The following is a 25,693-nucleotide window of genomic DNA, read 5'->3' on the forward strand; positions in this document are numbered from 1 at the left end:
CTGGAGCAGGGGGCAAAGAATCAGGAGATAAGCTGGATTCAGAGAACACATCATCCACAATATCTAGCACAGGAGGAATAGCCAGGGGCCTGTGCTGAGGCAATAAAAGGAAATCCCTGAGCCTTTTCTTGGATTCTGAGTAATCCTGACTTTCCCAATGGAAATGTTCCCTCATGGTATGTAAAGTTTCCCCAAAAGAATAATCCTCAGGAGGAGAGGCTGAAGGGATAGATTCTTCAGCTTCAGAATCCTCATGGGGGGAAGAAAGTATCCCTGGTCTGAAGAGGAATCGGAGGAAATGGAAACCTGACCAGAGGAATCATAGTCTGTATCCTGCCTAGGCCTTTTCTCAGGAGGGGGATGGGAACCCCTGATTAGAGTAATGAGGTCTTCGGCCATTTTAAGTATCTCTTTCTTAGGCATGGAGGACTGTCCAGGAGAATGCTGTACTTGTTTCTTTGTCTTTAATGGTACCTTTGTCTTGGCTGTTGTTGTAATGGTAAGTTGTGAAGGTCTGAAAACAGCCTCAGAAGCCAATGCCTGCTCAGCGGCTCCAGACCCATCCGAGGGATTAGTTTCCATAGGCCCAATACCTTGAGTTTAGAGAGGCCTAGTTGTCTCCACGTGGGAGTCAGAAGCGGCCTGTGGCTCTGAGGTAGCGGGTGTCAGGGGCTGCAATGCCTCACTGAGAACTGGCGACTGGCCTAGAAGAGGTTTCGTAGTCTGTTTTGGACCTCGGATGCCTGTCTTTATTCTTGTCTTTGCGTTTTTTCGGTATTGAGGTAGTCTGTTGATCCGACGGCATAGTATAATTGAACCTTCATCCAAAGTAGTGCAAAGCAAAATCAAAACATCTTTTATAGTGCGTTTGTTAAATCTAGCACAAAACCGACAACTAGTGACGTCGTGAACAGGGCCTAGGCATGGAATACAGTAAGAGTGGAAGTCCTTATGAGGTATTTGCTTCCAACAAGAAATACAATTATTAACTTTTTCTGACATAGGTCTGAGGCAAGAAAAAGTTTCCCCAACAGGGTACTTCGCTTTATTGAAGACTTCGGATCTGAAATTCGACTTCGAAAATCTCAGGAGTCGGCTGACCGGCACTTGTGAACTGCTTCTGCTTCGGGCACCGTGCGGCAAGAAAGACTGAAGAAAATGGCGTCAGATGCATCTTATATACCCCTGGCGCACTGACGTCAGGGAAGAAGCGACAGCAACCGATGCCGGACCAAGACTTTGGAACTCTGGCCGACTGTGGGACCGCCTGATGGCAGGATAACTCAAGTGTAATGACTGCAGCAGTGTAACACAAACATCTCTCTTTTGACCATCACACTGCCACTGTGGTCAGAAAGTCCTATGTGGCACATCTCATTACCAAGAGCGTTGCATCCAGGAAGAAAGAGGTCATTGTCTCCCTCTACTCTTCCCTCATTAGGCCAATCATAGAGTACAATGCCCCATTTGGCATGTACCTCACTAGACACCTGTAACAACTGGAGAGGCCACAAAAGTACCTCACAAAGAGGATCCAAGGCCTTAAACACTTGTCCTATATGGGCAGACTCAAAAACTCCAACTATTCTCTGTCTCGTATCGCCTGCTTAGAGGTGATCTCCATTTGACTTAGAAAGCCATGTCTGACCCAGCTCTGTTAGAAATGCTACATCTAAAGAAATCCCAATCCCTCTGCACCACATGCTCCAGAGACCTCAACCTCATTACCACAATCGACAGAACATGCTGGAGGGACAGGTTCATAACCCAGAGACTGCCCATGCTATGGAATAGACTTCCCATACATGTCAAGCAGAGCACCTCACTGGCCCTCTTCAAGAGGAATCTTGATGAGTGGATGGGAAATAAAATATAGACCCTGGGAATCACTCCAGTGGCTCTAGGAACTAAGGTCGGGTGGCACGATGCCAGGGTAATCGTATGGGCTAGGCTTGTAAAGGCTCCATGGCAATTAGCCTAGTACACACCTATGAACCATGTGGCAGTTTTAAAAGTTCTTCTAGTTCCAAAGCCACTTTTAATTTTGATAACACACACACACACACACACACACACACACACACACACACACACACACACACACACACACACACACACACACACACACACACACACACACACACAATTCTCAGGGTTTCAGGCCAAGTCAATGGTCGTGGACACCAAGAATATATTCTACTGATGAAAATCTTATAACAGAATATTTTTAAATGGCAAGCATCTATGAAAATACTACAAGGAATAGTTATTTCTTCTCAAAAGTGTTTAGGCAGATGTTTAGCTCAGTAGCTGAGGGGTAAGGTGTCTGCAAAATCTATAGTCCAGGTTCAAGTACCAGTCCAGTTGACAGTCTGGATAGAAAGAACGAAGCATGCAGCAACTGTGCTTCTCATTTGAAACAGCAGCACGGTCAAGCCCACTAACATGGTAACCCCCCTGCCAGATGCCTATGGGTCATCAAACAGGAAACAGTAAAAGCTGAGTGCCTGAATGCGCTTGAGCATGGATGGTGTAACAAGTACAAGTGCATGTTACTGCATGCCAGGGATAGAGAGGGTAAGCGGTTACAAAAATTACCCTAAAAATCACAAAGCATGAAGAAAAGCGGTCTTACCACTCCTATGGTGAGGCTATAGATACAGGTTTGTTAGTTGGTTGGTAAAAGGGATGGGGAGAAAAAAAAAGGAATGAAAGCAGTACAACTTGAAAAAATATAGATTTCATTTAAGCCAGTTATGGATATTTAGGACAGTTTTAAAATCTGTGTAAAGAATTCATGTTTGAGACAGCACGTATCACACAGGAACATTTGAAAGGCTTCAGAAGAATCGATAAGGTTCAGTCCTAGTTACAAGTGGCGTTATAACAAGACAGTTATACAACATGCTTCAACAAGTTCTTAGATTTTTTACCAATTTTTTATCCACTACGTATGTACTTCACATTTCTTACCTTAGTTTGAACTGGGAATTTACCCATGGCTGTGATCCAGAGTGTTCATACAAGTGGACACTTTGCTGCTTTGTTGCAAGTTGCTCCCAACTGATTTCAGATGCACCTTGTGTACCAGGTTTTGGTAATTCCTTTAGTTCAAAAGCTTCTTCCTCTGCTTCTTCTCTCTTCATACCTTGTGTCAAGGCTGACAGTAATTTTTTTAATCTAACAAGAACACTGAGGTGCCACTGCTGCGAAGTAAACCTGCGGTCAGGATTCACAGAAAGCATCCAAGCAGAGGCCTTCCCACCTTTTCCAAGGCCTTTTGACAGCTTCTGATGAGAAATAAGTTCTACAAAGTTTTTCAATAAGACACCACTATGATCAATTAGAAGTGCTGGGTAATGGTCCAACAAAATATCCAAGACTTTCAGCGCATCTTCCTGTATACCCTCTACAATGTGTGTCATGGCACTAGACAGGTGGGCACTTATTAAGGGGAAGAATGGGCCAATCTGCTCTTCTGATGTTCTTGGGGCCAGAAAACGCAGGAGACGAACTGCTGCAACACGAACAGCAGAGTCTTTATCAGTAAAGACTGCAGCAACTTCAGTGACAATACTGGAAAGGTGAGCATCAATGACTGAAGAGTGCTGGGCTAGCAGATCTTTCAGCCCTGTCAGGGCACCTTGTTTGACACCCGCATTATAATGATGCAACTGGGTAAGCAGCTCCTGAAAGACAAGACACAGGTTTGGCACAAAATGTTGCTTATAACTTTATGAAATCAACTCTTCTACAAGGAAAATTATTTTTCATCTCTGTGCAAATAGTAACAAACGTGACCGAGCATATATTACTTGACAATGTCACTATGGGTCACTTGCTAACCCAAAGCAATGCAAGAGTGAAATTTGCATAAGCAGACAATAAGATCACAGATGATGGCTGCACATTACCCAATTCTTCACTATAAAACACATGCTGCACGTCCCATGCCTAAATACCCCTACTATTTTACTCTAACACAACTTAGGAAAGCTGCAGGGTGGTAGTGGTAGCAACAAAAGTGCATCTCAAGAGGAAAGATGCAGTGTCCAGTAGTGCATACAGCAAGTGTATGTTCTGCAGCCAGCCCTGGTCTGAAGTACACTTCCTGTTGCTCACAACTAACTGCCTTAAAGTCTTCAACCTGTGCTCTCTTGCAAGCTTCTGAAGAACATTAACCATCTAAATGCAGAGGTCTCTTTGTACTACCTGAAAGCTTCCATTACCTCTCTTTCACCCTTCTTTCCTGAAAGGGACAAGCACAAATTGACTTCACATAAAGGCCCTTCAGATTCAATGCAGTAATACAGTGTTGGAAAACAATATCAAGAATTTAATGGTTAAATTTTATGGTGGCGAACACCTGTACTCTCTCTCTTCTCCCTTTAACCATAAATGCAGCAACCCTGATGACATATCTGTCGCATTCCACAGTTCTCTGCTAGAGCAGCAGACAAAATTTAGACATGGGACTGCTTATCTTCTACGAGGGAGACAGAAGATACAGCAATCAGAGCTCGACCCTCCCCTCACCCAAAAGAACAAGGGGAGGAGCAAACAACAGATAAGCTAAGATCTTTCTGCTACCCAAAGGACTGTAGAAGCCCAAAGTGTCAAGTGTATTCCTCATCCAGCCAATTTAAATAAATGCATTGAATCTTTCCTTCTTTTGGCTTCTGACAAGAACCCTTCAGCGTCATACATCATACAATCTGTAGAGATGGGGGTCTTGATAAAGTATCATATTATAGGTTAGATTTAGTGCATATAGTCAAGTCCACTGACTAAATTGTCACACTGGACACAAACAAGTGTTCTTTCTAGAGGCAAGGCCTGAAACAATGAAATGAATGGGAAAATGAAAATTATGTACTCACTGTCATGATGCATCTATGTTGTCTGTTTTCATCCTTCCTCAACTGACGGATCTCAGATCCGGCTTCAGCCACTTCCATAGACTTTGGCTCTGTAGCTCAAGCTCCTCCCCTTACTCAAAATTCCCCCTCTAGCCTGGACAAAGTGATTGAGTTTGCCCTCTATTATACCTATTATCCTGCACCACAACAAAAAAAAGTCAGTAAGAAGGCAGTGTAATTACAAATCAAATTCTATGAAGACTGCAAGGAAAGGAAGAAAAAGGTTAGAGCTCATGAGAAAGAAAGCAGGTCAACACTCTGCAGGGTGTACTAGGAGTCCAAATGTAAATCTTCCAAGTAGAAAGGGGTTTGGAGGGCAGGATGTTGAGGAAGGATGAAAACAGACCATACAAATGCATTGTTATGGTGAGTACATAACTTTCATATCAGATTATGTCTTTTTCATCCATTCCTCAATTGATGGGGCAGAGTCACCAGCTAAAGAAACCCCAGGGTTGTCCTCAAGGAAAGATATTCTGAAGGAAGGCAAAGACAAATGCAGCCCTATCCCTAAACAAAACGTCCAATTTATTGTGTTGTGTCTTTCGGCTTATCCCGGTTAGGGGTCGCCACTCCGGTCCGCTAATGTTTGGTAGTAATGAGCAATAAAAGGTACGAGTACTAGACCAGGTTGCAACTACACAAATGTCAACTATGGAAGCTCTGAACTAGAAAATGGAGGGTGTGGCCACAGATCTGGTGGAATGAGGGCTCCCTATTGAAGTTTCAGCACTCCTAATGCCAAGTGTCAATAAGCCAAAACAAAACAAGCTGAAAACACAGGAGAAGAGCAAATATTGAAGAATGCTCTTCTCCTTAAAACTTCTTTTGCAGGGGGAGGGGCATGGTTACGATCACTGAAGGCACCAGTATCAAAAAATGTCTTCCAAGGAAAACAGAGAAAGATATTTACCACATAGTTGGACTTTGCATTGCTGAATTATAATGGGTTAATTTATCCACTTCAAAACTTTGTACAAATTTAATGAAGCAGCACATACCACTGGGTTAAATTACCCTAAATCTCATTCATCTTTATTTACATGCAAAAATCCTATTTTTACTTTGTTTAATATAGAACCCAATACAAATGAAAAAATATCTGCAATAAACCCTTTTCAACTACAGTTGGCAACATAAATACACCCAAGTATGTTATTTTTCCATCAGTACTGAATTTATCAAATAAACCTTTTTTGCTGAATAATAATGTATGCGTTTTCCTGAAAAAAGACAGTTTTGTCTTATTTATTCTATTGTTTATCCCCACTGAATTCTACTTGCATCTTTATTCCAAAATGTTATACCAAACACAGAAATTTCATTCACTGTAAAACATATACCGCTATTTTTACTTCACCTAAACCTTTACTTTCCTATTTAAAGCCATCCCCTATCACCTACAGACACTCATTTTTTGCAAATTATTACTTCTTTTACCCAAATTGTGTTGTGTTTTGCAATTATAATGTAATCAGCATATCTTAACAGAAGTGGAATTCTTAACCCTTCAGGCATTACATACCCCACCACCTTCATTTTGTAATTTTTTTCGCATACTATCACATTCATAACTACGGCAGAGTATATAACTCATTGGGTATTCCTGTCTTACACAACTCTTCATATGTACCTCTTGGCTTAACCAGCCATTTACAAGTATTTTTACATTACTATTGCTATATGTTGACATACATAACTTCCTAATTTTCTCACTTAAATTCTTTCATTATTCCCCATAACATTTCATGTTCAATTGTATCAAATGCCTTACTAAGGTCTCCTATCATGATTTTTTTTCTTCTTTTCTAGTCACAATATCATCCACAACTTCTTTATCATTAACAATCCTTGACAACCCTTCCCCTTTACACTATATATACACTATCTTCCATAATATTTTCCATTTTGGTTTAAAATCTCTTTTGTATTATTTTCATAAATCTCTTATCATAATTCAATACCACTGGTCGTCTTCTTTTGGCTTTTCCGGGTTAGGGGTTGCCACAGCGGATCACCTGTCCGCTCATGATTGGCAGTGGAGTTTTACAGTGTCAAGTTGCCAGCCTGGTGCCCAACCTTCCATATATGGTGCACACACTCATGCCTAGGGCCAATTTGAAGTGTCCAGTCCACCTGCAGCATGTCTTTGGGATGTGGGAGGAAACCGGGTAGGGATGACATGCAGACTCTGCACAGAGGGCACCTCAGCCGAGAATCGAACAGGAGAACCTCTTGCTGTGAGGCGGCAACGCTAACTGCTGCACCACAGCGGCCGCCCTAATTCAATACCATTGGTCTGCAGTTTTTAATTATCCTCTTTCTTCCATATGAATTTAAGTAATCCACTGCATAATCCTTTATGCATAAAACCTTCATTTAACTATTCATTCAAAATCTTTAACATTTTTTTTGCCAGTCCCTTAAACTTTTAAACATTTCATACCCTACTCATCTGGTCCTGCAGTGAAATTTATATTTACATGTCCTAATACTTTATCTACCTCATAAAGAGATCTCTACTCATTTACTTTTTTCTGCTAACTTTTTTACTTTCCATGTTGTTTTTTTCCATTACCTTCTTTTTTTTTCTTCTTTAAAACATTTATTTTCCATTTCACCATTATTCTTCAGCATTGTCTCTGAATCCTCCTTTTGTATTTTCTCCATAATAATAACCCCCCCCCCAAAGGAGACGTCTCCTTTATTTTCTGTCTCTCTCTACATCACCATTTCTTTAAGTAAATCATCCCACAACCCTCCCAACTAGAGGGTTGTAATTATACATCCATCATTTGCCGACATCTACATCAAACAGGATTTCTTTGAAACACCTCTTCAGAGTCCTGCACACATTCTCTGGTCTCAATATGAACCTTTTCCTCCATTTATCGTACCACTCCATTACCTAATTCTCTCTCCATCTGTCTCCTTGTTTCCCCTAGGGCACATCTGTGCCTGGAATGGAAACAAAGTGCTCATGCAAAATGGGTCCCACTCACAACAAGTAGGGGAAGTCCCCCAATTGTCCTGGCCACATTTCTCCTAGTAGTATAAATACCACCTTGGATGTCTCCTGAAAAGAGGCTACTAGCCTAGTGGGACTAACCCAGTAAAAGGCTAAATAAATAAAACAAAAATAAGTAATTAAAACCAAGATTTTCTTGGGAGGTCTGTGGATTTTATCTGGTTTCCTAGAACAACTTTCAGTAGCAGCAGGTTGCTGCCATGCTCTTCTGGCAGCCAAATAAAGTGGTCTGCAGGAAGCATCACTCATGAAGAAGAAGATGCTAAGTGATACATCTCAGACTTCGTTGTATTGAACGGGCGAGACTGTAGGCCAAAACTTCCCCTCTTGCATTAGCTCCAGTATTTCACTGAAACAGAGGTCTTCCAGGGGAGACAGTGGGGAAACCCTCTGCAACCATCCAATTCCATATCCAAAGTGGCAGACTCTGTAGGGGAGTCAATGTACCTCCTGTTACACATCCGCTTCTTTAGAACATTGGGTGGAGATGAATCGGAGTCCTTAGAAGACTGGTACTGCAATTCAGCAGTTTTCTCTTGAGGTCATTCCCTCAGCTTGGTTTCTTGGAAAGAGGAGGGGATTAAGTCATAGAAATATGTCCTGGAGTGGAGCAAACACCAAAGAAGCTTGTGGTGTGGTTCTTGGAGAAGGAATACTCCTCCCTATAACCTAAAAGACCAACCCCTAAATCTGCTGGATCTGAGGAACCCCAGTAAAGTCATCTCAAAACTAATATAGAAAAACAAAAAACAAACGCAGTCATAAATACTGCAAAGATTCAATGGCGTTCGTAAATTACCCCAGTAAAGTGCCAGAACTAATACCATTGAGGAAGTAGTAGGAATCACTGATAAGATTCCAGAATTTGACACAGCAGGGGGCTCCAAGGTGGGGGATCAGTGCCACTGCACTAAAGGCAGACAACTCAACAAAGAGAGCCTTCTAGGATTGATCCCAGGTTGGTGCCAAGTCTCAATTGACAGCAATGATCCAGAGATGTTAGTCTGACTTGTTCAACTGTGGGAAGCTGCGAGTCAAAGTACTCGAGCTAAAACAGAAGGGACGACCTCTGCCATGGATGCAGGCTCTGGACAATATGTTGGATCCAACATGACTGGATCTGAAAGTCAGATAAGGGACTAGCCCCATTCAGCCCTTGAGACAAATGTGGATGGGAGGACACCCATCTTTTTTACTTGAAAGCCCTCATCATGAAGTCCCAATCTGTTTCTGAAGCACTCCTGAAAGATCTGAAAGAAGACTAAGAAGGAGGTTGAAAAAGGAATTTGGAAAGCTCCACCTCAGATGAAATGTCTTTAACAAGACTCTTCAGAGACCTATCTGGTATGATGATCAGCTGTGAAACAGATGGAGACAATACTGGTGACTTTGTGAGAGCTGATGAAGCAGCAGTCCCCGATCTTGATATTTTAGCAGGTAGAGCACTAGGAGATGCATCCGACTTAAGGATTTTTTGGAGTATTTTTTTTTCAGTTAAGGACTTAAATAACCTTATCTGTCATTGACTGGAAATGTGGGCAGGAAGCCTTTGATAACCAGCTTATTATACCTGTCTGCCAAGGCCCATTGACCAAAGGCTTGCAGACTGTACAGTCAGCCATCAGGCTGTCCACCCCTAGACAAATAAAAGTCATGCATGTCCTGAGGGGGAACCTTATGACCATACTAGGCATACTTTCATACTTTTTAAAATTCTTCTATCAATAACCTACAAGCCAAGAATGAAAATAGAATGTACAGTGAGAAAATAAACTGCTACATCTACAAATCCAAGAGTCCAACAAAAGGGAACATTATTATTTTTTTTTTTTTTTTGGACAAGCAGAAAAGTCGATATGCCAAGTGTGAAACAAACAAAAACAGGCTAATAATTTACATAAACCCCAGCCTCAGTTCTCATTAACAGATCTATTCAACTCCCAAGTCCATGCCCTGTGGGAAATATTCATTACTCCCCTCCATAAAGGAAGCAACTCCACTGAAATCTCTAACTTTAGGGCAGTTGCCATACTGCCCTCACTTTCCAAAATCCTGAAAAACTGTATTCAAAAGCAATTCTTGCAGTAACCACTGCAAAATGAACTTCTAACCCCAACACAATATGGTTTCTGACTAGGCCATAGCACCACTACAGCTCTGCTCTAATAAGGATAGAGAACAAGGAAAGTTTCTCTCTCCTGTTTTTCTAGGCATCTCAAAAGCCTTAAAACACAATGTCACGAGATACTCTGTGGTTCTCCGATATCTATCTATATATATCTATCTCTCTCTCTCTCTATATTATATATACATAGGTATATATATATATATATACATATATACATATACATATACAGACACACACACATATACAACACACACACATACATATACACATACACACACCATCACCAACATCACACATATACACACACACACATGTATAAAGACATACAGACACACACACACACAAGACAGAGGAGACACACACACACACACAGGCACTCGGAGACACACACACACACACACAGGCAGAGGAGAGAGAGACAGACAGACACAGAGAGAGACAAGAAAAAAAAGAAACAAGACAAAAAAAAAAAAAGAGAAAGAGAAAAAAAGAAAACACACACACACACACACAGACACACACACAACACACACAATACACACACACACTCTGCAAAAAAACACACACACAAGAAAAAAGAAAAAGAGACACACTAAAAGAGCAAAAAAAGAGAGAGCACAAACACCACACACCAGAGATATATACACAGAGACACAAAAACAGAAACACACACACATATTGAAAGCTGAGAGAACAGACAAAAAAAAAAAGACACAGCAGCAAGGGAGCAGAAAAGCTGCAAGAATAAGAGAGAGAGCAAGACAAGAAACACACCCAGAGAAGGAGGAGGAGAAAAGACAAGCAGAGCAGAATTATGTGGGAGAGAGAGAGAGAACAAACAAAAAGAAAGAGAGACACACACAAAGAGAGACACACACACAGAGAACACACAGAAAGAAAAGAGAAAAAACCCAAAGAGAGGAGAGAACAGCTAGAAAGAGCAAAGATAAAATATTGAGAGAGAGAAGAAGGAGAGACAACATATGAACAAAAAGCAGAGAGACTTGTATAGAGAGAGAAAGATATACATGCTATGAGAAAAGAAAAAAATGAAAATAAGACAGAGAAAGAAAAAGAAAAGGGAAAAAATAAGAACAAAAAAACCTAAGTATAAGAAAGAAAAAAGAGAGAAAAAAGATACACCAAAAAAAGGGAGGGAGGAGATAGAAAAAAGAAAGGGGTAAGAGGAGAAAATAAAAAGAGAGACACCATATCAACATATATACCCCCTCACCAGAAAAATTACACACAGGAAGAAAACATATCTACCAAAAATATAAAAAAAAGAGGACACAGAGAGAGAAACAAAAAAAAAAGAGAGAGAGGGAAACACAAAGATAAAACAATCAGCATGCAGAAGGGACTGGAAAAATAGGAAATAAAAAAAAAAACACAGGAAAAAAACAGGGGAGAACACAAAAAATAAATAACCAAAATAAAACACACTATATAGAAAAAACACACATAAAAAGAGAAAAAAAACAAAAAAAAATATATTATGAGAGACAAGAGAAGACAGCACAGGACCAGATGCAAGCAAAGCAAAGAAAGCCAACAAAAGCAAGAAAAAGCACACCACACCAGAACAAAAAAGAATATATTTGACAAGAAAAAGAGAGACACAAAAAAGGGGAGAAACACACAAAAATGAGAGGGACAAGACACTATAGACACACAGACATTAGCACAGAAAGAGACACACCCCAGGAGGATTATTACATCACACAAAACTGTTCAGTGGAAGGATATTACTCACAAACACAGACCCAAAAGTCATGCACATTAGGCTACATGCAACAATGCACACTACATCTACATGCATACATAGTGCATACTCACCTGACAAACTACATACAAGAAAAAGTTATGAGGACAGAGAGAGACTACTTACAACACACTCCATATACACACATAACATCTATCCCTACTTTGTTTGTTTTAGTGTCTATGCTACATATCAAAAACTTTTACATAACACAGTGTGTTAAAAAAATATATTTCTAACACATACATTATTTAAAAAAAAAAAAAAGAAAGAAAAAAAAAAAAAAAAAAAAAAAGAAAAGAAAAGAAGAAAAGAGAAAAGAAAAAAAAGAAAAAAAAAGAAAGGTGGAAAAAAAAAGAAAATAAAAAAGAAGACAGACAAAAGAAAAAAGGAAAAAAAAAAAAAGATGGTAAAATTTATGTTTTGAGAGACAAAGAAAAAAGAAAGAGGACCCCAAAAGGAAAGAGGGATAGGGAATAAGACACAATAGCATGAGAAAAAAGGAGCAAAAGGCATAAGAATATATTAGTGTGAAAAACCCTGTAAATAAAAAATATTATAAAACCTTTGGAATGCATACAGAAGGAGACATGTATATAGCACAATATATAAAAAAGAAAAAAAGAGAAAAAAAAGGAAAAGATATTTTGAGAAAAAAAAAAAGAGGAGGGGAAAAAAAAGAAAGGAAAAAAAAAAAGGACAAAAAGAGGGGGAAAAAAGCAGACCCATGGGTGAAAAAAGGAGGGATGAGAAAGGGTGAGAAGTGAAGTGACATAGAATGTTTTGTTAAGAGAACAAAAAACAACACCTGATTGAGAGCTTTATCAGGAAATATAGAGGAGGAATGGCCTTTCCAGTTGCTGCAGGTGTCGTGTCAGATACATTCCGAATGGGGCATTGTACTCAATCATTGGTCTGATGAGTGATGAGTACAGGGGGACGATGACTTCCCTTGATCTAGATGTGATCCCTTCATGATCAGGTGGGCAATATAGAAGGTCTTCCTAACAACTTTGGCAACGCGAGTGTCAAATGAAAGGTTACTGTCAACCTGGGTCCCCAGATCCCTGATGACTTCTTCTGTGCTTAGTGGGTTGCCGCCTATATGGTAGCTAGGGGTAACCTTGTTTTTCCCCGAAGGGTATGACTATGCATTTTTTGGCATTTAACTTTAGGCCATGGCTCTGGCACCAGTTATCCGTTTCTATAAGACCCTTCTAAAGGATATCTGTGTCAGATGTGTTCTCAACTATGGCGCCCAGTTTGCAGTCATCTGCCAATTTTGTCAGCCATAATCCTCCTGTGTTTGCTTGTACTTCTGAAAAGTAGATGCCGAACAGAAGAGGGCCCAGGACTGAGCCCTGTGGGACACCACTTGTGACAGGCTTCGAGTCTGAGATGGCGCCAGCAACTCTGACCCAGTGGGTTCTGTCACTTAGCCAGTTTGCAACCCATCTTGTGACATATGGGTTTACATTTAAGCTGATGAGTTTTTCAATGATACCTGAGTGGGGTATTGTGTCGAAAGCCTTTGCCAGGTCGAGGTAGGCTGTGGACTGCCTTTCCCTCATCAATGGCCTTGGTGACTGTTTCGAAAAAGTCAACCAAGTTTAAAAGGCATGATCTGCCTTTGACAAAGCCGAACTGGGTCGGATCCAAAGTCTGCAAGTCTCCTATGTCTTTATTTATGAGTTCCATTATGATCCTCTCCATAGCTTTGCAGATCAAGCTTGTCAAGCTGATGGGACGGTAATTTCCAGGGTCGGTGGAGGCACCGCCTTTGTGAAGTGGGACCACAGTTGCCACACCACTCCTTAGGCACGTATCCTGAGGTGAGGCTAAGATTAAACAGCTGCCCTAACTGTGGTTTAATTCCTCATTGAGTTCGGTGGAGCACACATCCGGGACACCATCTGGTCCCATGGATGCTGTGATTTTGCCTTGGAGAGAGCAGTTCTCACCTGAGCATTAGAGATGTTTGGGGGGCTATAATTCTCTGGTATAGATATCTCACCTTTTGGGGGAGAGAAGTTTGCACTGAATCTGTCAGCCAGTATGTTGGCAATGTCTGTAGGTTCAGTAATTTTTACATGATTTTGAACTAATTCTGAGCATATCTGGGAGTTTCCTCCCAGGTTTCTAACATAGCTAAAGAAGGCCTTATGATTGTCCTTTGAGTCCTTAGCGACTTTTCTCTCAAAATTTGCCTTGGATGATTTTATGAGAGATCTTAGTTTTTTTTACTTATAATGATCAAGGGGGTTTTCCCTTTTAAGGATTTTGCTCTATCTTGTAGTAGCTTCCTCCTTTTGTTATAGAGCTTGTTTATGGCTGGGGTCTACCAGACTGGACGCTTGCCTTTGGTACAAAGAGTCTTTGTTTTGTTTGGGATTGCCTGATCCATGCAGTCCTGTAGGTGCTGGTAGAAGGCATTTGTAAGTGATTCAGCGGCTTCAGTAATGGTTTCCGCAGTCTCGGGGGCCTTAAAAGAGACCACACTAGTCTTTAGAAGTGTGAAGTCAGCTTTGAGAAGTTCTTCACTGTGGTCTTTTTTATCTCAGGTGGGGGCGGGATGTGGACTTCCAGTGAGATTAGTTTATGGTCTGATCTCACCAGTGAGGGGTATACTTCCGGTGTTGAACATTGTGACCCCATGTTCGTGATGATGAGATCTAGTATGTTATCTCCTCTTGTGGGGATGGTGACTAGTTGTTCCATGGCATTTGAGTTTATGAACTCTAGGAACCTTTGGGCTAGAGTGTTGGGGCTTGAGTAGTGATCCCAGTCTATATTCGGGTAGTTGAAATCACCTAGTATGATGGTGTTTGGAGATAGCTTTCCTGAAAACACTGGAGGGGATAAATGTATGTGAGGTTCCTGAGACTGAGAGGGTGGCCTGTAACATGCTACAAAATTGCAGAGCAGTCTTGCCTATGGTTAATTGCACCTGGATGGTCTCCGATACATCGTGCGTTGCCACCAACCTTGAGGTGTGGGTGTCCTTGATGAATATAGACACCCCCCCTTCTTTCTTGGTGGTGTCCGGATTTTGGGGCCGGAACGCATGATATGAGGTAAAGCCTGATAGTGCCGGGGTGCTCTCGGGAGCCTTGAACCAGGTTTCAGTCACAGCACAGACATCGATGTTCTGTTCGAGCTGAAAAGCTGGTGTTGAGAGTGTTAATCGATGTTCTCCATACTGAGAAGGGCCTCGAGTGCGTGCATCTTGAGGTTGAGACTTCTGGCATTGAGCAGCATTACCCTTAGTTTTTTTCCTTTTTTGTGTTCTAGGGTGGTAGGTTTAGAATTTGAGCCTTGCCTAAAAAAGGCACTATGGGGGTGGCAAGAGCCTTTGCCAATATGCGGAAGCCCAGGGGTGACAGGTGCAAGCCGCCCCTCATGGAAGCAGCGTGGCTTGTCCAGCATGTCATCCCAGGCACACAGACATTGGATCCCCTTTGAATGACACCACAGTTTAAGCCAATTATTAAAGCTGATCATCTTGTCTCTGTATTGTGGCATCATTCTTGGTGAAGGTAGGATACTGCTCATGGTCAGGGTCATACCTGCCTGGGCTACATAATCAGAGAGCTCCTCTATGTCTCTTTTCATGTAGTCCAAGGAGGTACGTCTCAGGTCATTCACACCAGCGTGGACAATGACAGAGTCGTACTTGTACCTGCTGTTGAGAGACCAGAGTGCTTGCGTTGTGGTGGATTCTAGCGCACGACAGGCAGCTAACTGTGACCTTTCCCTTGCTCAATCTGGTGAGCGGGACGTCAGTGTGTCTGACTATGGAGTCACCAATGACGAGTTTGTCTGGCATTGTGTTTGGCCTTAAGGGCTGTGACTGTTTGGCACACTGACTATGTGGTCTATATGTTGCATGTGTTGTGTCCTGAGGTGGCAGTTGTTTGGGTGTCCGCTTTGGTGGCCTCTGCTGTTTTGGTAGATTTTTGATCAGAGCCTCCGAGTATATCTTTGTGTATTTATGTGTATGATTTGAAGTTGTGATAGTACTATGTGAGACTGGGTTTGTGGTGTGTGTGTGTGTGGTTACCTTCTCCTCCTGTCTGGTCTTACCAGTCCTATGTTGAGAGAGCTCAGCCTCCAGTTTGGCTATATAGTTGCATCTCTCGCATGTATTTGTGTTTTGTGGGAGAAGGAGAGGGTTGTCCGTGTACATGAGACAATTGTAACATTGCCTCAATTTTCCCAGATTCACTAGCTGAGCAGGAGAGGACACTAGCAACTGATCCCTCGACATGCTAGAAGGAATAGACAAGGACTTTAAAAGACTCCGGGGGATGTGGGTGATCGAAAAGGGTTTTTGGCTGGTGGGGTACTATGTATAATAAAAGTGCTATATCAAGTAAAAAAATACTTTAGGAGCAAGTGCTAGGCTTTACAGATAGAGAATAGTCTACTTAGGAATCAAGTAGAGCTAAGCTTTTTAGATATAGAATACGCTGGTTAGATCAGCAGTACAGTTCAAGGAAGGCTGTTTTAAGGGAAAATTTGAAGAGTGGACTTTAGGTAGCCCGAATAGTTTAACCTTGATTGACCGCCGCTGCTCTTGTGTGCTCCTGTAGCAACTCCGCGCTAAAGCCCGCGAAAGCATGCTTTATAGCAGGGGGCTGGAAAAAACAGGAAATGACCCAAAATAGTGCCTTTTTTAGGCAAACTTCAAAGGACAAAACCACCACCGTAACAGGTACAAGCATGCAAAATCTGAAGGTAATGCTACTCAGTGCTAGAAGTCTAAACCTCAAAATGCACTCTCTCGAGGCACTCCTAAAAATGGAGAACATCGATATCTGTGCAGTAACTGAGACCTGGTTCAAGGCTCCAGAGAGCACCCCTGCAATACCAGGCTACAACTCTTACCACACTTATCGCCACCAAACCAGGACGAACACTAAAGGTGGAGGAGTGTCAATATTCACCAAGGATATTCACACCACCAGGCTAGTTGGCCAACACAATGTGTCTGAAATTCTCCAAGTGCAACTAACACTAGGTAAGACTGCAATCCAAATTGTAGCTTGCTACAGATCCCCACAATATCCCAAGATTCTCACTACACCTTTTAAACATACTGGAAAATATTAAGATAGAACCAAACACCCTAATACTGGGTGATTTTAACTACCCTGCCATTAACTGGGAAAACTACTCATGTCCCAACACCTTTGCTAGAACGGTTCTTGAATTCATAAATTCCAATGCCCTGATCAACTAATCCATAGTCCCACCAGGGATCCAATATCCTAGACCTGGTCATTACCAACATGGCAAATCAATGCTCCATACCTATGGTCACCCCTCGCTAGTCAGGTCTGACCATAAGATAATCACCCTTAACATCCACATCCCACCCCCACCCCCAGTAAAGAAACCACCATAAAAACTTCTCCAAAGCCAACTTCATGCTACTCAAGTCAGAAGTGACAAACTTCATGACACCCATGCAGATGGGAACTGAAAGTTCAACTGCTGAATCCTACACTAAGGCACTGTACGAAAGCACATCCACTCATGCATGAATCGTGCTATCCCAAATAGAACCAAAATGCTCTCATCCAAAAAGGAAGCCAATCTGGTGGTCCCCTGCCATAAACAAACTTTACAACAAAAGGAAGAAACTTTTGCAGAAAAGAGGAAAATCACAGGATGCAAAAAACTCCTTACTAGCCTCAGTAAGAAACTGAGATGCCTCATAAAATCCTCCAAAGCTAGTTATGAAAATAAAATTGCCAAAGATTCCAAAGACAACCACAAAGCATTCTATAACTATGTCAAGAATCTAAATGGCAATGCTCAGATCTGCTCTGAGCTAAAACAGAATGGCAATAAATATACTGATCCAAAGGATATTGCCAATATCCTGGCAGATCAATTCAGTGCCAACTTCACCCCCCTCTCACCCCCTAAATGGCCCATCTCAATACCGGAAGATTGCCAAATTCCAGTAATAACGGCCACACAGGTACAAAACGCACTCTCTAAAGCCAAGAATACAGCATCCATGGGACCAGATGACATCCTGGGCTGTGTACTACATGAACTACAATATGAACTGGCACCTCACCTAAGTGTCATATTAATCATAGCCTCACCTCAGGTTTCGTGCCCACTGAGTGGCGCAGAGCTACAGTTATCCCAATCCACAAGGGGGGATCCACCTTGGATCCCGGAAACTACCGTCCCATCAGTCTGACAAGCCTTATCTGCAAGGCCATGGAGCGTATTATCATGGAACTTATAAACAAAGACATTGGCAACCTTCAAATACTGGACCCCACCCAGTTTGGGTTTGTGAAGAGCCGATCTTGTCTCCTGAACCTGATTGACTTCTTTGAATCAGTCTCCAGAGCCATGGACAAGGGTAAGGTGGTCCACACAGCCTATCTAGACCTTGCCAAGGCCTTTGACACCATCCCCACCCGAATCATAGATAAACTTACTAAGTTGGGTATTAATCCCTATGTCACCCAATGGGTTGCTAAATGGCTTACTGATAGAACCCACACTGTAAAAGTAGCAGACTCCAAATCCAGCTCCAGACAAGTGACAAGTGGAGTACCTCAGGGTTCAGTCCTGGGGTCACTCTTGTTTGGCATCTACTTCTCTGAAGTACAGGTCAACACTAAGGGACTCTGGCTAACAAAGTTTGCAGATGACTGCAAACTGGGAGCCATTATTGAATCCCCAAATGATGTGGATACTCTACAAAAGGGCCTTACAGAAACAGATGCTTGGTGCCAGAGCCATGGGCTCAAGCTCAATGCCAAGAAATGTATTGTTATCCCTTTGGGGAAAAACATGTATCCATGAATTACCATATAGGTGGCAGTACACTAAACACAGAAAGTGTGATAAGAGACTTAGGGACACAGGCGGACAGTGGTCTCACCTTCGATAACCACATCGCCACAACAGTCAGGAAATCCTTCTATGTGGCACACCTCATCACGAAGGGCTTTTCATCCAGAAAAAAGGAGGTCATTGTCCCACTGTAATCATCCCTCATTAGACCCATTATAGAATACAACGCCCCATTTGGTATGTACCTCTCAAAACATCTGCAACAACTGGAAAGGCCTCAGAAATACCTCACTAAAAGAATCACAGGCCTAAAGCAGATGCCCTACGCTGACCGCCTTAAAAAACTCCAGCTATACTCTGTCACATATCGTCTACTCAGTGGCGATCTCTGCTTCACATACAAGGCCACGTCAAACCCAGAGCTGTTGGACAAGCTACACTTAAAGAAATCCCAATCCCTCAGAGCTACACGCTCCAGGGATCTAAACCTTGTCATCACAATAAACAAAACATGCTGGAGGGATAGGTTCCTGACCCAGAGACTCCCCAGACTCTGTAATAGATTGCCCATACATGTCAAGCAGAGTGCCTCTTTGGACCTCTTCAAGAGGAACCTTGACGTTTGGATGGGAGAAAGGAAATTCACCCCAGGGATCACGTCAGTCGCCCTGCTAGACAGCGGTCCAGGAAAGTAAATAATGTGGGAAGAAATAGCCAGGGAATTGTTATGGCTAGGCTTGTATAGGCCCTAGGGCTGATAGCCTAGTACCAACCTATGAACCTATGGCCAATGAATTACCAGTTACTGTCTCTAACCACTCCTCTGAGGACAAACAGGCAGCTCAGTACTCCCCACTCTCACTGGTGAGTAAAGAAACTTCCCTCTGGCCACACAAGAAAATGGAGGAACGCAGGAACCAAATACAAAGCCCAGGGATCAGCAAAATCTGATCACTGGAACAACTAGCTGGGAAAGTTAGGAAAGCAGAAGTATTTTTTTTGTTTTTTTTCAAGTTTTTTTTTACACACAGACAGAAAATAAAGTAAATGCTTGGTTTTTCGACTAAATGCTATCAAAGGCTAGTACACTTGAGTGTATTAGCCTGTAGGTTAACTTATAAGCAAAACTTAATCTAAGAAGTGCAGTCAACAAATTAAGCTCAGAAAAACAGAGAAAACAGGTAATATCACAATAATATATGCAGAAATAGTGGTCGAAATGCACAAAAGGTCGAAAAAAGCAATACAAATGCTTAAAAAATACTTAGAATCAGGAAAGTCACTTTTTCTGCTCTCTTGCTGCCTTAGGAACTCTGCAGGGGACCACGAGGAGCTATGCCAAGTTCTCTAATACACACACACACACACACACACACACACACACACACACACCAAACTTATACTCGCACTGCACAGCCAATCTATTGAACTCTGTCCCAAATTCAAATCAGAAAGTACAGTTGTGTAAAATCTTAACCCAACAGTAGATGTCCTTCTCTTCACTGTTGCAGTATTTGCTCCATGGCATCCTTAGCCAACAATTACAGTTTCCGGTTATCAATGTAATTTGCAAGGAAAGAAAGCCAACTCCGCAATGTCTTAAGGACAAAGGACTGACAAATCTCACAAGACATATGGTCGTGGGAAGTGCCTACAAACAAACACTGCTTGTGATAATCTTTATAGGAAATCTGTCTCCTTCACTGGCATTTCCCCCTTCTGGATGACATGAAACTCAACAACCAGAAACAAGGGAAATATAAGATGATAAACCCAAAAACCCCAGCGGGGCACTTATCTGAAACCGGTAGACACCAGAAGATGGACAAACGTTCAGAGCAACGATTGAAAATGGTGTTTAGACTGGTGGCAAAGAAGTTCTGAGGCTGGTACATCCGGACGTTACTTTTTACCCTACTCCATGCTCTGAGACATGTGTGTGACATACGGCGTACTCTTTACAACCAAAACGCTTTGGTATACTGGACAGATGTTGGGCTGCCCTTGACAGGGGATTCCTATTGTAAAGAATACTGCAACAGTGATATGGAAGGACATCTATATATAGCCTTCATGTATTTAAGTCCTCTCTCAAAGAATTTATCACTACTTCATGGCTATGGCTATGTACCTCACCTGTAAGATCTATATTAACAAGTACTTTACATTCTTACTATATACACCTTTCCTCTCCCCACTCTTACGGTGGAGTTGTATCTTTATATTTTTGCCCCAGTACAGCAGACTATACTTGCAATACTTTTTTTTCATACTGATTGTTCATATTTAGTAGTCATTCTATTTTTTTTATATCACTGGTGTCTTCTCGTGCCTTACTGTATCATATTTATTCCACTATCAAACTGTATGCATGTATGATTTTTTAATTACATTTGTATTAGTGTTTTATTTGATGTTAGTTAACTCCCTGGAGTTTTTTTTCCCCCGGGACTCCAATGAAAATGGTTATTTCCCACTCAGACTTTTCCAGTAAACAAAGTCAATAAATAAGGATCTCATGATATCAAAGGAAAGACAAAATACAGCAATAAGTAGTATAAAATTAAGAAAAGCGAAGAGATATTGAGGTGGAGCACAAACATTGCAGAGGCTGCATCTGAACGATGAGGCAGCAAACAATATAGAAGGCATATATTCCTATTATGTATTATGGGTATGGAAAGACTTAAAGAAGCTTGAGGCCAAAGCACTAGTTTTGCCAGCTCATATCAACAAGTGATTTGAGGACCCATCAATCAGATCGGAAGGACTGGATGAATAGGATCGAATCATTCATTCAACTGTACCAGTCTTTTCTCATCTTTCCCACACTCCCAAGTTTATCAACTTGCTAATGAATTTCCAGTTGTCTGCAGAGGCTAACTTTCTTTCAGTCCATCTGCAATGTCAATTAATCCAACTTTAAAGAGAAACAGCCTCCACTACTGAATCTTATCTGTACCACAGTATCAAATGCGGCACACACATGAAAGAACTGATCCTTGTAATTCACTATGCAGCACCCAAAAGTGAAAATACATCTTCAGAACAAGTTCATCAACTTGCACCTTTCGATGTCCTGCAAGATTGGCAGAATGTGCGGGGCAAGGGGCAAGAAATCACCTGTTCACAGATGTGACAAAGGAGGTAGCCAGCCATACCAGGAGAAGTAGGGCAGTGGATGTGTAACATATTCCAAACACAGCTAGCTGGAATTTAGTGAAGAATTATTTGTCATTTGAATATCAAACTGATTTGCATAGTTGCTTGTATTAAGAATGTATCAGTGTGCCCTGCTAGAAAGAAAATAAAAGTACATGCATTACTGTAACCAAATTAAATGCATGTGTTTTAACTGAGGATACTGGTAGGGGCGAGGTTAATCACAATCCAGCTGCAGCAAACTTCGAAAAATAGTTGAAATTAAATTACTTTATGGGTTAAGCCATAAAGATGTTATCCCACAGTTTTGAATGGAGCCAGAGACTCAAGGTCTGTACTAGAGAATAGTTTGTAGTTCCTGTAGGAAGACTGGAACGGTTTTATTGTTTTATGGCTTCTAGATGTTTAACAAAACTTAGCTAAAGATCTAGTGTGTGTATTGTAGCACATAGGTGCTATACCCTGTCAGCTTCTAGTGAAAGAGATAGTGATGATAGGCATGACAGACAGACAGATGGACAGACTGATAGATGTGAAACAGGGTCAGGTGCCAGACATGTGTGATGTCATTCTGTAAGCAAAAAATAATATTTTGATATTAGTAGGAGATAGCTCTCAGTATTCTGTACCGGATATGACAACAAGGACCACTCATCCACTTCACCTTCCTTATGCTAGTAAGTGACTAGGGATAGTAATTCTCTAAATCAGTTAGAAAAATATAGCGAGAAAAGTCAATATTGTTTTTCCTGTAACTGTGCGAATCTTTCCAGACGTGTTATTTTCACTATTTCTTGTAATTTTAAACACTGGTGTTTACTGTAAATGGATGTTTAGCATTTCCATGTTCTTTTATTATTTATTATTAAATATATTTAAACGTTTCAATGCGGCTGGTCCTTCTAGAACAATATTTAGGTTTTGAGAGTATTTGCACATTTATTTGGTGATAACTGTGACTACTACTGAAGCTTGGCCGTTTGGTCAACATTACCATTTATATTAACTTCACTCAGTATAAATGGGTACCCTCGCAAGAGCCTTAGGCAGCTGGCTTTGTAGTGCCTGGTGGCAGTGATAATTACCTTATAGTCTAGGCAGAAGACTGCATAACTTGCACACCTATGCCAGACTTTCCCAGGTGTGTGTGTGTGTGTGTGTGTGTGTGTGTGTGTGTGTGTGTGTGTGTGTGTGTGTGTGTGTGTGTGTGTATATTTATTTATTTATGGTTCCACTTTAAAATCATCTAATGTTCAGATCATCAACGTTCTGATCATCGAGACCAGAACATCTATGTTCAGAACATCAAAGGTTTAAAGTGGAAGTGCCAGTTAAGTGAAAATGTAGACCTGTGGGTGTGTATGCAGGGCAGCAAGATGCCCTGCATGTTGTGTGTGTGTGCCATCTGAGTGTTGGCATTGCAGGTAGGGTACATGAACGCTACCGCATATAGCGGTAAACGAGAGATTTCCCTTAACCCACTGTAGTGCGATCTCGGAGTTGGAATACTAAAGTAGGGGGGGTGGGGGCACAGCCCCCCCACATAGGGGGTGCAGGGGGGGGCAAAGCCCCCCTGCATAAAGTACAGTTTTGTACCTACCATAAATGTAGATGTTCGAAGATCCACATTGCTGCAGTCCTTACACTTGGGTAGTCCGCTGTCCTCGGTCGACCCGAATATCAAAGTATTAGGCTGACGTCGGTCAAGGCGCTTAAGACTGACATCAGAACGTCAGGGTACAAATGCGCATGACCGACGTCATATCCTCAGTCTTTTCTTGCCCCAGATGTCAGAAGACCCTAAACAGAAAGGTCAAAACCAAAAGACAGCAAAAAACAACCAACCACCCTTGCACTAATCATAAGAACAGTATATACAATATGTACAAAATATACAACCCAAACCACACAACCGCCTCTAACAACAGAGGGGAAGGAGGGAGGGTAAATTGGACTGCAGCAATGTGGATCTTGAACATCTACATTTATGGTAGGTACAAAACTGTACTATGTTCTTCATCTCACATTGCTGCAGTCCTTACACTTGGGTAGAATCCCAAAGCAGAGGTAAGGGAGGATGGCAAACTATAAAGTAGTAGGAGCTGCCAAAATGCCCTGTAAAATAGCAGTGGCAAACCCAGCCCTAGATTTAGAGTAAAGTGGAAGGTGGTAATGCTTAGAGAAAGTATGCACTGAACTCCAAGTAGCTGCCTCCAAAATATCTTTAGTTGCCACCCCTTAAAAAGCTGTAGAAGTGGCAGTAGCTCTAGTGGAATGAGGCCTAATCCCAGCTGGGATCTCCTTACCATGATGGGAATAACAGAAAGCAATACAAAACCCAATCCACTTAGAAATAGTTTGTTTTGACACAGGCTTGCCCTGAGAACCCAAAGCAAAAGAAACAAACAACTGCTGAGACTGCCTGAACCCTTTAGTTCTGCTCAAATAATATCTCAACTGCCTGTGTATATCCAAGGTGTGCAAAATCTTTTCCCCTTTATTTTGGGGATTTGCATAAAAGTAGGCAAATGAATAGCTTGGTTTAAGGCCACACTAGAAACCACCTTAGGCATAAAGGAAGGATTAGTGCATTAAAGATACCCTATCCTTATGGAAAATTAAGAAGGCTCAACTGCCATAAGGGCCTGTAATTCAGAAACCCTTCTCGCAGAGGTAATGGCCAACAAAAAAGCAGTCTTCCATGATAAATATTTCAACTCTGCAGTAGCTGCAGGCTCAAAAGGTTGTAGAGTAAGTTTCTCCAACACAAAATTGAGATCCCAAGCAGGAGTAGGAGCTCTTCGTGGGGGTCTTGTATTCTTTGCCCCTCTAAGGAATTGCTTAAACAAAGGATGAGAAAACAATGGTGGATCACAGTCATAGTGAGCAGAAATTGCTGCAGCATGAATCTTAATAGGACAATCCTTTGTCCAGTAACTCAGCAAGATATTGAAGAGCCACACTTAAATTAGGCTTAGCAACATCAAATTCCTTTGCTGCACTCCAAAATAAAAATCTCTTCCATTTATCTGCGTATACTTTCCTTGTACTAGGCCTTCTGGCCTCCAAACTAACATTCAAAACTTGCTGCGGAAGCTGAGACCCTCCAGGGTTTAAAACAGAATATGCCAGGCTGTTAGGTGAAGAGAGTGAAGTTTGACATTGAGTAAATGACTGTTCTCTTGAGACAGCAGGTGTGGAATTGAAGGCAAAGGCCATGGAGGCCCCCGAACCAGACTTCTCAGTAAAGGGTACCAGTGCTGTCGAGGCCAATCTGGAGCTATTAGAATCATCTTTGGCTTGTCCTGTCTGACCTTTAGGAGTACCTTTGGGAGGAGAGGCAGAGGTGGAAAGGCATACACATGAAGATTGCTCCAATTGAAAGAAAGAGCATCCACTTTCCAAGCTGTGGGATGAAACCTTTTGTGCAAAACTTTGGCAGCTGGTAATTTAGTGGAGAAGCGAACAGATCTATGTCTGGAGTTCCCATGACACTGTCAATTTCTGAAATACATGAGGATCCAATTTCCACTCGTGGGGATCCATAATTCGTCTGCTCAACACATCTGCTAAGGAGCTCTGTGCTCCCGGCAGAAACCTTGCCTGAAGATTGAGCTGTAAACTGAGAGCAGTCTCCCACAAAATCATTGCTTGTCTGCATAGAGGATAAGAATGTGTTCCCCCTTGCTTGTTGATGTACCACATGACAGTTGTGTTGTCTGTTAGAACCAACACCTGCCCTGGAAGAAGTAAATCCTTGAAAGCTATTAATGCAAACTGGACTGCTAACATCTCCTTCAAGTTGATATGTAGATGTTGTAGTCTGGCAAGCCACGTGTCTTGTATCCACTTTCCATTTAGAT

The 25,693-nt window shown here is 41.8% G+C and overlaps 1 protein-coding gene across 5 annotated transcripts in view; it reads right to left on the reverse strand.

The window, feature by feature from the left end:
- Positions 1–25,693, reverse strand: part of TEX10 (testis expressed 10) — a 2,069,943-nt gene that overhangs the window by 1,907,969 nt on the left and 136,281 nt on the right. For all 5 annotated transcript variants that reach the window (XM_044064942.1, XM_044064941.1, XM_044064938.1 and 2 more), the window contains exon 3: positions 2,974–3,689. In XM_044064942.1, the coding sequence (XP_043920877.1) occupies positions 2,974–3,689 (716 nt within the window). The remainder of the gene's footprint in view (positions 1–2,973; positions 3,690–25,693) is intronic.

Source organism: Protopterus annectens, chromosome 3.part0 (assembly GCF_019279795.1).
Source record: "Protopterus annectens isolate FY-2018-M chromosome 3.part0, PAN1.0, whole genome shotgun sequence".
In the NCBI taxonomy this organism is placed as follows: Eukaryota; Metazoa; Chordata; order Ceratodontiformes; family Protopteridae; genus Protopterus; species Protopterus annectens.